General features: G+C 37.8%; 1 protein-coding gene across 1 annotated transcript; it reads left to right on the top strand.

Annotated features, from left to right (window-relative positions):
* Window positions 1-12,263: 12,263 nt before the first annotated feature.
* Window positions 12,264-13,810, top strand: LOC138440573 (olfactory receptor 7A10-like). Its single transcript, XM_069590274.1, has 2 exons — window positions 12,264-12,318; window positions 12,783-13,810. The coding sequence occupies exons 1-2, from the start codon at window positions 12,264-12,266 to the stop codon at window positions 13,808-13,810; spliced, it is 1,083 nt and encodes a 360-aa protein (XP_069446375.1).
* Window positions 13,811-14,566: the final 756 nt, after the last annotated feature.

Below are 14,566 nucleotides of genomic sequence, written 5' to 3'. Positions count from 1 at the left end.
TTGCAGGGCTGACAACTTCAAAGCCATAAATTGTGATTATTTGAATCACATTTCGAAACCAGAACTTGCTGTTTCTATTTATTTCCTGAATTTTTATTTCTTTTGCTTCCATTTATCTAAAAAACTTTATTTACCATTATTATGGGGGCTTTTTTTGATGCTTTTTTAAAAAAAATTATTTTTACTTTATTTTACTTTACAATACTGTATTGGTTTTGCCATACATTGACATGAATCCACCACGGGTGTACAAGCGATCCCAAACATGTACCCCGCTCCCACCTCCCTCCCCACAACATCCCTCTGGGTCATCCCCATGCACCAGCCCCAACCATGCTGTATCCTGCATCGGACATAGACTGGTGATTCGATTCTTACATGATAGTATACATGTTTCAATGCCATTCTCCCAAATCATCCCACCCTCTCCCTCTCCCTCTGAGTCCAAAAGTCCACTATACACATCTGTGTCTTTTTGCTGTCTTGCATACAGGGTCATCATTGCCATCTTCCTAAATTCCATATATATGTGTTAATATACTCTATTGGTGTTTTTCTTTCTGGCTTACTTCACTCTGTATAATCGGCTCCAGTTTCATCCATCTCATCAGAACTGATTCAAATGAATTCTTTTTAACGGCTGAGTAATACTCCATTGTGTATATGTACCACAGCTTTCTTATCCATTCATCTGCTGATGGACATCTAGGTTGTTTCCATGTCCTGGCTATTATAAACAGTGCTGTGATGAACATTGGGGTACATGTGTCTCTTTCAATTCTGGTTTCCTCAGTGTGTATGCCCAGCAGTGGGATTGCTGGGTCATATGGCAGTTCTATTTGCAATTTCTTAAGGAATCTCCACACTGTTTTCCATAGTGGTTGTACTAGTTTGCATTCCCACCAACCGTGTAGGAGGGTTCCCTTTTCTCCACACCCTCTCCAGCATTTATTGCTTGCAGATTTTTGGATCGCAGCCATTCTGACTGGTGTGAAGTGGTACCTCATTGTGGTTTTGATTTGCATTTCTCTAATAATGAGTGATGTTGAGCATCTTTTCATGTGTTTGTTAGCCATCCGTATGTCTTCTTTGGAGAAATGGCTATTTAGTTCTTTGGCCCATTTTTTGATTGGGTAGTTTATTTTTCTGGAATTGAGCTGCAGGTGTTGCTTGTATATTTTTGAGATTAGTTGTTTGTCAGTTGCTTCATTTGCTATTATTTTCTCCCATTCAGAAGGCTGTCTTTTCACCTTGCTTATATTTTCCTTTGTTGTGCAGAAGCTTTTAATTTTAATTAGATCCCATTTGTTTATGTTTGCTTTTATTTCCAGAATTGTGGGAGGTGGATCATAGAGGATCCTGCTGTGATTTATGTCGGAGAGTGTTTTGCCTATGTTCTCCTCTAGCAGTTTTATAGTTTCTAGTCTTACATTTAGATCTTTAATCCATTTTGAGTTTATTTTTGTGTGGGGTGTTAGAAAGTGATCTAGTTTCATTCTTTTACAAGTGGTTGACCAGTTTTCCCAGCACCACTTGTTAAAGAGATTGTCTTTATTCCATTGTATATTCTTGCCTCCTTTGTCAAAGATAAGGTGTTCATATGTGTGTGGATTTATCTCTGGGCTTTCTATTTTGTTCCACTGATCTATATTTCTGTCTTTGTGCCAGTACCATACTGTCTTGATGACTGTGGCTTTGTAGTAGAGCCTGAAGTCAGGCAAGTTGATTCCTCCAGTTCCATTCTTCTTTCTCAAGATTGCTTTGGCTATTCGAGGTTTTTTGTATTTCCATACAAATCTTGAAATTATTTGTTCTAATTCTGTGAAAAATATCACTGGTAGCTTGATAGGGATTGCATTGAATTTGTAAACTGAATTATTATGTTTTATTCTCTCTCTGATATTGAACATTTTCCCCCTTTTTTATCTTGCAATTATTCCAGATTTATTCCCAATCTTGAATATTAACTATTTGGAGAATCTCATTTGTCTCATGGGACAATATGCATTTATCAGGATTTTTTTTTTCTCAAATGTCGTATATAATCCTATGTAACCTTCCCCTAGTTTTCCTGAAAGCATAACTATAGGCTGTACTAAACCTATGGGGGTAAAGAAGAACACATTTGAGAAAACAAGGTCATTTACATAAGTTTATAGGAGAGGAAAATCTGAGACCACCATTTTTCACTATATAAGCACAACTTCTTGTGTATCAATAACAGTTGTTTTTCATAATTATATAGATTTAACATATAGTGCATTTCAGCTAATCATTTATTTTAATTAATTAATTTCAATTAATTAATACCCAGCAAGAATACTGAAGTGGGTATTCTTTTTCTCTTATACACCCTGTATATGCAGTGCCAACACTAGCCCCTGACTTTGTCTACCAAATACATGTCTCCTAGTGATGTCTCCATGAAAACAGATATTTGAATAAACCATTGGATTCATATGACCTTGAATATGATGAAGCAAGCTTTAACTTATACTTTGTATCACTCTGCATAATATTTCTTTTTCAAGATATACATTTACTTTTTGAAGTAAGATATACATCACTTGTTTAAGGGGGTTTATTCTTTGGTGTGAAGTTTTGGAAGGTATGTTTTAAGGTTTTCCATTGAATTACTGACTTTTTTTTCTTGAAATCTTCCAGTGATGCATACAAACATGATTCTTTCTATTGCTCTAAGTAAAATAACTCATCCTTTTCTATATTTCATTGTGAACACTAGAGGGACAGTGAATAACCACAATCATCTACTATATATCTCCTATACGGGGACATTTCTTCAGTATTTATTATCATTAATGATTCCCAAGACAATGTGAATCTTCTTAGTCATGTGATTCAGGGTCAGCCGAGTTTCTGCACCAACCTGCATGCCCTTCCAAGTTCTCGTAGGTGGCTGGAAAGGATATCAGTGTAGTCATTTTTTACTATTGTTACTTGTGAAAGTGAAAGTTGCTCAGTTGTGTCCAACCATTTGCGACCCCATGGACCATAGAGTCCATGGAATTCTCTAGGCCAGAATACTGGAGTAGGTAGCCTTTCCCTTCTCCAGGGGATCTTTCCGACCCAGGGATTGGATCCAGGTCTCCCTCATTGCAGGCAGATTCTTCACCAGCTGAGCCACAAGGGAAGCTCAATAATACTGGAGTGGATAGACTATCCCTTCTCCAGCGGCTCTTCCAGACCCAGGAATTACAGGCAGATTCTTTACCAACTGAGCTATCAGGGATTTGATATAAACATAAATAATGATACAATCAGAAATGCTATCTTCAAATATCAGAATAAATGTCAAATATAAGATCAAGTAGATTATTTTCATTGCCCTCAGTTCTGTGCCTTTGGGTTATTGTATCAATTATTGTATCAGTATCAGTTATTGCAGCATAACAAACCAACATAAAATAAAACAACTTATCATAATGACTTTATTATTGAATGAGACAGTATGATGGGGAGTGGTTCTGAGCCCTGCTTGCCACTTGATGAGTCTTTATTCAGCTAGAAATCTCTTCATTGTGTTTCTAAGGCTCATCCATGAAACTGTGTGACTCGCGTTCTTTTGTCTTGAACATATTTATGGTCAGTTCACTCCTTGTCTATATCCAGTTTATCCATTTACAGAAAAAATGAGTTTCTGAAATGTGAATCCCTTTACCTAAGTCACAATTCCTATATCCATATATAGCACTTTTCTTTCTTCTCAGTTAGAAGAACTATATTCCATACTTCACTCTAAATATTATCTGACTTATTAATTTTTCATTAATACCTCAAATTTAATTTTTTCCTTTTAACTAATTTATTAGAGTATCATGCTGTATGCTCAGTTGTGTCCAACTCTTTGTGACCTTGTCAGGCTCCTCTGTCCATGGGATTATCCTGGCAAGAATACTGGAGTGAGTGGCCATGTCCTCCTCCAGGGTATCTTCCCAACCTAGGGATCGAACTCACATCTCCTGAAGCTTCTGAGTTAGCAGCTGGATCTGTTTACCACTAGCGCCACCTGGGAAGCCCTATTAGATACATTAAACAACACATATTTAAAAAGTACAGGTGATAGATGGAGGAGAATGATTTTCTCTGAGTAATGTCAGTAATATGGTATATGATGGTTTGTGTGTGTGTGTGTGTGCATGTGCATCATTCAGTCATGTCTGACTCTTTGTGACCGCATGGACTGTAGCCCACTAATCTCCTCTGTCCTTGGGATTCTCCAGGCAAGAATACTGGAGTGGGTTGCCATGCCCTTCTTGATACGAGGTATATAGGGATTTCTAGCATTCTTCCACCACTAGAAACATCAATTTGAATAACTGTCTATATACAATAATGCCTTTGTAAGTGTCAGGATTCTACGCCTTTGATTATAGTACATTAATAAGAGAAAAAAATTAGTAAAGACATTTTTCTGTTATCCTCATTACAACTTTTCCACAAGTGGGCAACAAAGCATGGAGAGAGACACCCTCCCCATGACAGAAAGAAGCTGAAGTGTTTGTCTGACCTCATTGTAACCCAAACACCAGGCCACCCCCTGCAGCCTCAGGCTCCAGGCAGACTTCTCCCGACTGAGGCTCCCGTAGAACAATGTCCATGCTCCCAAGCCTGAGGACATCCTACATTGACCCAAACTGTAGGCTGGTCCTGAGAATAGGATGCCATATGATAGCTGAGACCCTAGGCTCCACACTCATCTAAGCACCAAGTCAGCATGACTCCTGTTAACCAGAGCTTTCAGTCTACCCCAGCATGAGGCCAGCTCTTGCAGCCCAACTGCCAGGCCCATTCCAGTGTTCCCTGATGCCTCGTCAACCCCTACAAACCCAAAGTCCACATCTATCCCCAGGGCCCCGAGCATCAGGCCTTATCAATCACCTGCCCAGACATAAGACCTGCCCATTTTAGGACTCCAGAAGGAAGCCGACCAAAAGACATAACTATCTGGCTCATCCAGAAACATGACAGGCTGTCTGGTGAAGGACTTTCTATGCCAAGACAGTAAGAGATACCAGCTTCTTTAAATGTACACTGATGCAAGGCTGTGAGGATCACAAGTACTCAAGGAAAAAAAGAAACTACTTACAGGACTTCCCAGGTGGTGCCATGGTAAAGAATCCACCTGCCAAGCCAAGAAACACAGGAGACATGGGTTCATGCCTGTATCCAAAAGACCACTGGGTAGGAAATGGGAAGCCACTCCAATATTCCTGCATGGAAAATTCCATGGGCAGAGGAGCCTGGCACGAGACAGTTTATGGGGTTGCAAAAAGTCAGACATGACTGAACACACACAAACTGCAAGGAAACTAATTAGCTCCTATGAATGCCCCTAAAGAAATAGAGATCTGTAAACTGTCTAACTAAATATATATATAATAATCCTCTTAAAGAAATTTAAGAAAATGCATGAAAACAAACAAACAAACAAAAAAAACAGAAAAAATCAAACAAGGAAAACAATGACTGTTTCATTTCTGTACAGAAGTAACTGGGCTTATATTTTCAAGATGCCCCTTAATAATACAGAGGCCAGAACTCAACCAACAGATGGTAACAATTCATGGGATGTCTTTGCAACCAGATTAATAAGGTGTGGAAGAGGGACACCTGTGACTTGAAATTACTTCAGCAAGGAGGTCACTTTGTTGCTCAACATTCTCTGACATGATCTCTCATCACCCTCCATCTTTCTCACTCCCCTACCAGACACTGCCTTCCTTTCCTATACTTGACTGATTGAAACAGGCACCTTCCTCAGGACCTTTGCAGGGGCCATGCCCTCTGCCAGGCATACACTTCCCCAGATGAGTTCATTCTCCCTGCTGTCTCTTCCTTGAGGTCTCTTTTGAAACATCATCTTGACTGCAGTCCTGCCAGAACCCCAAATAAAAAAATAGTGGCTGCGCTTCACTGTCTTTTATACCTGCTTCTGTTTTCTTCATCACACTTATCACCATCTGACCTATTATATCATTATTTTATTTGTTTGCATGCTTTCTCTGTTACTGGATTGTACAGATTTTTTTTTTCTCAGTATCCAATATCTTTGCCTGGGTAGTGCCTGAAAAATGTCTGATAGTCAATATATATTCCTCAATTAAATGAAAGATATTTTAAATAAAAAATGGTATAAATTATGCTTGAAAAAGATCCTGAGACTAGTAAAGGAATTCTTAGCAAGTAATGGAAATGGAATGTCCTAAAGGGGCACTGATCCATAAAGAAAATATTGAAATGAAACTTCTCTGCTTTCACTGTTTATAATAGCCAGAACATGGAAGCAACCTAGATGTCCATCAGCAGACGAATGGATAAGAAAGCTATGTGGTACATATACACAATGGAGTATTACTCAGCCATTAAAAAGAATACATTTGAATCAGTTCTAATGAGTTGGATGAAACTGGAGCCTATTATACAGAGCGAAGAAATCCAGAAAGAAAAACAACAATACAGTATACTAATGCATATATGTGGAATTTAGAAAAATAGTAACAATAACCCTGTATGCGAGACAGCAAAAGAGACACTGATTTATAGAATAGTCTTTTGGACTCTATGGGAGAGGGAGGGATGATTTGGGAGAATGGCGTTGAAACATGTATAATATCACATATGAAATGAATCGCCAGTCCAGGTTTGATGCACGATACAGCATGCTTGAGGCTGGTGCACTGGGATGACCCAGAAGGATGGCATGGGGAGGGAGGTGGGAGGGGGGTGCAGGATGAGGAACACGTGTATACCTGTGGTGGATTGAAGTTTATGCATGGCAAAACCAATACAATATTGTAAAGTAATTAACCTCCAATTAAATACATTTATATTAGAAAAGAAACTTCTCTGCTTTAAAATTATATCAGTGCTTATTTGAGGTTACTAACATGAGCTTGTGTGAATATTAATCTTTAAAACACTTTATTGGCAGTCACTTGTACCACATGGAACCAGAAGAAGTTACCTGAATTTCAGAATGACTTCTGGAATTTTCAGAGACACCAGTAGTGCAGCCGCCATATTGGGACTTTTCCACTCCAAGCACCTGATCACTGTATGCATAAAACTGTTTGTCACTGCAATCATCAAATCAGATTCTTATTTCCATATCCCCATGTACTTTATCTATTGCTGACCTTTATCAACATCTGTTTCACCTCAACCAATGTTTAGAGTCAGTATGTAATTAAGGAAGAAAGTCATGACCTATCCAGGCTGCATTATCCAGATGTATTTTTTCAGTCTTTTCAGAGTTGGGCGATATTCTCCTGAGTTTGATATCCTGTGACTGGTTTGTGACCATTGACTAGTTTGTGACCATCAGAGTACATGTGTCTTTTCAAATTATGGTTTTCTCCAGATATATGCTGCAGGAGTAGGATTGTGGGATGATATGGTAGCTCTGTTTTTAGTATTTTTTTTAAAGAATATTCATACTAATCTACATAGTGGCTGTACCAATTTGCATTCCCATTAACGGCATTGGGGCTTCCCAGGTGGTGCAGTGGTAAAAAATCTGCCTGCCACTGCAGGAGATGCAAGAGACATGGTTTTAACCCTTGGATTGGAAAGATCCCCTGGAGGAGGAAGTGGAAACCCACTCCAGTATTCTTGCCTGGAAAAAGTCTCCTGGACAGAGGAGTCTTGCAGGCTACAGTCCATGGGGTCCCAAAAAGTCAGACCATGACTCATCGACTAAACTACATCAACAGTGTGCCTGTGTCAATCTCAATCTCCCAATTTACCCCTCCCTATCCCCCCTGGTAGCCATAAGTTTGCTTTTTGCATTTGTGACTCTATTTCTGTTTTATAAATAAGTTCATTTGTACCATGTAAGTGATACCATATGATGTTTCTCTTCTGATTTACTTCACTCAGTATGATAATCTCTAGGTCTATCCATGTTGCTGCAAATGGCATTATTTCATTCTTTTCCATGACTCAGTAATATTCCACTGTGTATATGTAGCACATTTTCTTTATTCATTCCTCTGTCAATGGACATTTAGGTTGCTTCCATGTTCTGGCCATTGTAAATAGTGCTGCAGTGAAATTGGAGCACATTTATCTTTTCAAATTATGGTTTTCTCTGTATATATGCCTAGGAGTGAGATTGCTGGATCAAATGGTAGTTTTATGTTTAGTTTTTAAAGACACCTCCATGCTATTTTCCATGGTGGCTGTATCAATTTATATTTCCACCAACAGTGTAAGAGGTTTCCCTTTTCTCCAAACCCTCTCCAGCATTTACAGTTTTTAGATTTTTTTTTTAACAATAGGCATACTGACTGATGTGAGGTGATACCTTATTGTAGATTTGATTTGCATTTGTCTAATAATTAGCTATGTTGAACATCTTTTTATGTGTCTCATGACTATCTTTATGTCTTCTTTGGATGAATGTCTATTTTAATGTTTCTCTTGTAATTAATGCATACTTTATAATAAGGGGCTAAGCCACAGCTTTTATCTTGTGATATAACTATGAGTTTTCTAATTGCTTGTGTCAAAATGTCAGGAAGCCAAGGAGTATACTACTCAAGGTTTTATATTAAATTTTACAATCTGTCCCTTTTAGAAACAGAGGAATAATAATTTTGTGGAATTTCAGGGACACTATCCCAATCAAAAATCAATGTGTGAAATTCCAGGGAACCTAAACGATACAGGATCTTCAGTCATAGGCTTTAAGAAAATTTTAACTCCAGGTTTTGATGAGGACATTAGGGTTTAGACTTCTGGAAGGAAGAAGAGTTAATGGAGGAGTGATCACCTGGCTCGTAACCTGGTCTCCTAGGAGTAGAGAATCAGCAGAAAAAATTTCATGCTTTCTAGATGAGTGTCCCACTGGGAAATCACCTACATGGATTTAGTAGTAAAGGAGGGAAGTATAGCTAATGAGCAGAGAGAGAGCTGTAAACACCTTCTCACTGCAGTTTCCCATGAGTACAAACTTGGATTGGGTGGGGCACAGTTAGCACTTTTGTTGTCCTTAGTCTGGATCAAGGAAGGATGCCTGACCCTTAACAGCTGACTTGTGGGGACTGAGTTCAGTCTCCATCATCTACCACCCAGGGAGGACTTCCACACAGAGAGTTTCCATCCAGGTTAGTTCTGCTACCCAACTGATACAGAAGGTATTGGATAATATGGAAGCTAACTGCTTATCTGAGGTCATCTGAAAGCCAATCCAGTCTAGCCCAGTGCCCAGAGATCACTGTGGTTGTTCACTTGTTTGATTGGTGTGTGTGTGTGTGTGTGTGTGTGTGTGTGTGTGTGTACCGTGTATGCACTCAGTCACTCAGTCATGTCCGACTCTAAGACGCAGGCTCTTCTGTCCATGAGATTTTCCAGGCAAGAATACTGGAGCGGGTTGCCATTTCCTACTCCAGGGGATCTTCCCAACCCAGCGATGAAACCTGAGTCTCCTATGGCTCCTTCATTGGCAGGCTGATTCTTTACCACTTGCCACCTGAAAAGCTGTTTGATTCATAGATCAATGTATTTTTATGATGCTGTAAAAAGACATGAACATTGAACTCAGCAATTTGAGGGTCAATGGTACCAATTAAATCTTAGTGATGGAAATCCAGTTAGAAGGGGAAATGGGGGGGTGTTATGTATTTTGAGTAAAGTGAAATTTATGTCCAAGATCCTATTAATTAATAGGAGTAAACAAATAGAATATTAATTGTGGAGAGATGTTCAGGGAAGTATGGAGTTTCCTTTCATTTTTAAGATAGTGCCTATTTGACTATATACCCATATGATAAGAAGATTAAGACCAAGGAATGACTGCAAATTAATCTTTACAATAGCATTTCATGAGATACAAGTTCCAGAATATCTTCTGTCACTCAGGGTGTCCATGTGAAAAAGAATTATTTTATATGTCAAAGAGGTATACAGCCAGCTTTATTCTGCAACTATTTATTATCTTGTGAGGCTGAATATATATGTGAATTTGTTAGACATTTACTTTCTTGACGCAAGTTACATATATGTGACATTTGATTCAATATACTGGGTTGGAATATTTTCATTCCTGCTTTTCACTGAGTTCTTTCAAAGAACTGAAGTTTTCCCACAAACTGACTGCTTGCCGCTTAGCTCTTTTACATATTATAAATGTGTCTGTGGGCCACTGTGAGTGTTTACAACTTTTCGTGATCAAATCAATCCATCAGCCATAGAATGCTCCCTCCATTGCATTTTAATTTTTTGTTTTCATTGCTGAAATATCTAAGGTTTCACTTTAACATTCTTCAGTCTTAAATCATTGCTTTAAACAAAAATATTAGTGAAATTTCCTCTATCTCCTTAGTGCTAATAAATCACTTGTGTACCTATTTCCAGTGTGGCAAGAAGATCCCCTGGAGAAGGAAATGGCAACCCCCTCCAGTATTCTTGCTTGGAGAATTCCATGGACAGAAGAGCCTGGTGGGCTATAATCCATGGGGTTGCGAAAAGTCAGACATGACCGAGTGACTAACACTTTCACTTTCCAGAGCTGAAGTTATTGAATTGTAGTCTCTTTCTAATTATTTCTGATGAAACTCCATTCTGTTTTATATAATGGCCATTTCACAAATTACACAGATTTCACAAATTGTATTAACACCAATAGTGCGCAAAGTTCACTTTTCTCCACATTCTCATAATCTCTTCTTAGCTCTAGTATTTTTGACAATCACCATTATAACAGGAATAGATAATATTTCATTCAGTTTTGACTTGAAGTTCCCTAATGAACAGCATTGTTGTGTGCCTTTTCATGTACCTGTTGACCATTTGAGTATCTCTTTGGAAAACATCTACTCATATCCTTTCCCTATTTTTTATTTGAACTTTTTTTGCCACTGGGTTGTATGCTCAGTAGTCTGCATTGTGTCTGACTCTTTGCAACACCATGAACTGTAACTCTCCAGGTTCCTCTGTCCATGGAGTTTGCCAGGCAAGAATACTGGAGTGGGTTGTCATTTCCTCCTGCAGGAGATATTTCTGATCCAGGGATCAAACCCACGTCTCCTCTGACTCCTGCATTAGCAGGCAGATTCTTTATCACTAAGCTACCAGGGAAGCCCTGCTGGGTTGTATGAGTTCCTTTTATAGTTTGAATATTAACTCCCTTTCAGATATCTTGTTTGAAAATATTTTTTCCATTTCCATATCTTTTTTTTTTTTTTTTTCCCTGTAGGTGCTGTCTAGTTTGATGTAGTGCCACTTGGTTATTTCTTATTTTGATACTTTGTTGACATGTCAAATCCAAAATAAATATTCCCAAGAACTATGCTAAGAAATCACTCCCATATGTTTTCCTCTAGGATTTTAATGGTTTTAGATCTACTTATGTCTTTAAATCATTTAGGAGGAATTTCTTTTACTACCATAAATTAGTGGTCCAATATCATTCTGCTTTACGTAGCTGGACAATTTTTCCAGTATTACTTATAGAAGAGGCCATATTTTCCCTATTTTATATTAATGTGTTCTTTGTCATAGATTAGTTAACCATCTGTCATTTTATTAATGGGATGGATCCCAATTTTGTTACACAGTTATACATGTCTGGTTTTTTTTGCTAGTACCCTGCTGTTTTGATGACTGTAGCTTTGTAGTATATTTTTGAAAGCAGAAAGTGTGATGACTCTAGCTCTGTCCTTCTTTCTCAAGATTACTTTGGATATTTATGGTATTGTGATTTCTTATGAATTTTAGGATTGTTTATCTGTTTCTGTGAGAAATGCCATTGAAATATTGGCAGGGATTGCATTGAATCTGTAGATTTGCTTTGACTAATATAAACATTATAAGAATAATATTTTTTTGAATCTAAAAACATGGGATATTTTCCATTTATTTGTATCTTCTTCGATTCCTATCAACAATGTCTTGTAATTTTCAGTATAGAGATACTTTACCTCATTGGTTGAACTTATTCCTAAGCATTTGGTTGTTTTTAATGCTATTGTAAATACCACTGCTTTCTTTATTTCCTTTTTGATAATTTGTGGTTAGTATATACAATTGCTACTTATTTGTGTATGTTAATTTTATATCCTGCATTTCAGTGAATTTTTAAATTAGCTGTAACATTTTTCCACAGATTTTTTTTTAGGGTTGTATTATATGTATGTCATCTGCAAAAAAAAAAAAAAAAGACAATTTTACTTATTTTCCAAATCTTTTGTGTTTTATTTCTTTTTTGTGCTTTAATGCTCTGACTAGGGACTTCTAGTACCATGTGGAATAGGAGTGGTGAGAGAGAGTACCCTTGTCTCGCTCCTGATCATACAGGTAAAACTTTAATTTTTTTCACCATTTAGTATGAAGTTAGCTGTGGGTACATCATATGTGATGCTTTTGTGCATGTTAGGGCATTTTTGCTTTTTATCTTCTTCCCCTCAAAGACCAGACAAGAATGGGAAAATTGTCAGCAAACAATATGAATTCCAGAAATAAATGATAGAATTTCTCATTAAGGGTGGAACATAACATGGTGACAAAAAAGCTTAAAAAAAATGGGAAAATAAGAAATAAAGACAAAAAATAAAAAAGAAATAAAACGCATAAGATTTGGAAAATAAGTAAAATCGTCTTTTTTTTTTTTTTTTTGGCAGATGACATACATATAATACAATTTCCTAATCAGGGATAGCAATAGGGAATCCCACAGGGGATTAGGTCCATACACAAAGCTATTGATATTAATTTTGTTACTGCAAAGTATAAACTAACTATTTTAATTTTGTGGGTGAAAGCCATTTGTGTAAAGATAACTAATGATATTTTTCTCCTTTCTTATACTCAACTTCAACAAACGGAAAAAGAAAATCTTACAGTAGTTTCAGGATTTCTTCTTCTGGGATTTTCAAATGAACAAGAATTGCAGCCCATCACATTCATGATTTTCTTCTTCCTGTATCTGATCACTGTGTTTGGAAATTTGGCTATCATCCTAGCCACCATTTCTGACTCCCACCTCCACACACCTATGTACTTCTTCCTCTCCAATCTGTCCTTTGTAGACATCTGTGTTACCTCTACCACCATCCCAAAGATGCTGTGGAACATCCAGAACCAGGGCAAGCTGATAAGCTATGAAAGCTGCATTACTCAGATGTACTTTGTCATACTCTTTGTAGGGTTGGATGACTTTCTGCTAACAGTGATGGCCTATGACCGCTTTGTGGCCATCTGTCACCCCCTGCACTACACAGTCATTATGAATCCATGGCTTTGTGGCATTATGCTCCTGGTCTCCTGGATCATCAGTGTCTTGCATTCCTTCTTACAAACCTTAATGGTTTTGCAGCTTGCCTTCTATACACATTTAGAAATTCCTCATTATTTTTGTGAACTTAATCAGTTAATTCAACTAGCCTGCTCTGATACCTTTCTTAATGACATAGTGATGTATTTTGCAGCCCCACTTCTGGGTGGTGGTCCCCTGGTTGGTATCATTTACTCATACTCTAAGATAGTGTCTTCCATTTGCAGAATCTCATCATCTCAAGGGAAGTATAAGGCATTTTCCACTTGTGCATCTCACCTTTCAATTGTCTCCTTATTCTATTGTACATGCTTAGGAGTGTACCTAAGCTCTGCTGTTACCCGCAGCTCACACTCAAGTGCAACAGCCTCGTTGATGTACACTGTGGTCACACCCATGCTGAACCCCTTCATATACAGTCTGAGAAACAAAGACATAAAGAGGGCTATGAAAAGATATGTGGGGATGGCAGCTACACAGGGTGCAAGTGTCCTGGAGTTGAACAAGGCCATATGAGTACAGGGTTCATAATCTTGGAGCCAGAATGTATATGATTTCAGCAGTTTCGCCTCTTATCATTTTCCTGCTCTCCCAAATTATTTTCTATTTCAAATCATATGACTTTGGATTTCTTTAAAAAGTATTTTTCTCAAATAAAAAATATAATATCAAGCCTTATAGCAGAAAATGAAGAAGCACTAAAGAGCCTCTTGATGAAAGTGAAAGAGGAAAATGAAAAAGTTGGCTTAAAACTCATCATTCAGAAAACCAAGGTCATGGTATCCAGTCCCATCACTTCATGACAAATAAATGGGGAAACAATGGAAACAGTGACAGACTTTACTTTCTTGGGCTCCAAAATCACTGCAGATGGTGATTGCAGCCATGAAATCAAAAGACACTTGCTCCTTGGAAGAATAGCTATGACCAACCTAGACAGCATATTGAAAAGCAGAGACATTACTTTGCCAACAAAGTGAGAGGGTAACAGGCAGGAAGACCAGGGGTCTTAAAATGGAGGAAATAGGTTGCAAGTGTCAGACATTTTTTTATTTCTCTCTTCAGTGTCAGAAAACAAACTAGTGATATATATATTTCCCCTTCTGTATACAAATTAAAAAGAGGTTTCTCTTAAAATACTATGTTGCCATAATGACACCTGGTTCCACGTAAACTTAACTTTTCTCAGATCTTGAGCTAACCAATGCATTTTTCTTATGGAAATGTTTGTCTTAAGCTATGTTATTGTACTATATATTTACCCCAAACTCT

Source organism: Ovis canadensis, chromosome 5 (assembly GCF_042477335.2).
Source record: "Ovis canadensis isolate MfBH-ARS-UI-01 breed Bighorn chromosome 5, ARS-UI_OviCan_v2, whole genome shotgun sequence".
In the NCBI taxonomy this organism is placed as follows: Eukaryota; Metazoa; Chordata; class Mammalia; order Artiodactyla; family Bovidae; genus Ovis; species Ovis canadensis.
This window is presented reverse-complemented; position numbering and strand designations above follow the sequence as displayed.

What these genes read in the sequence shown, in the direction of transcription:
- LOC138440573 (XM_069590274.1), top strand. Translation starts at nt 12,264, where the DNA reads ATGTGGAATAGGAGTGGTGAGAGAGAGTACCCTTGTCTCGCTCCTGAT. An exon ending in TCTCGCTCCTGATCATACAG is followed by an intron (nt 12,319 to 12,782) that starts GTAAAACTTTAA and finishes TGTGGGTGAAAG; the next exon opens with CCATTTGTGTAAAGATAACT.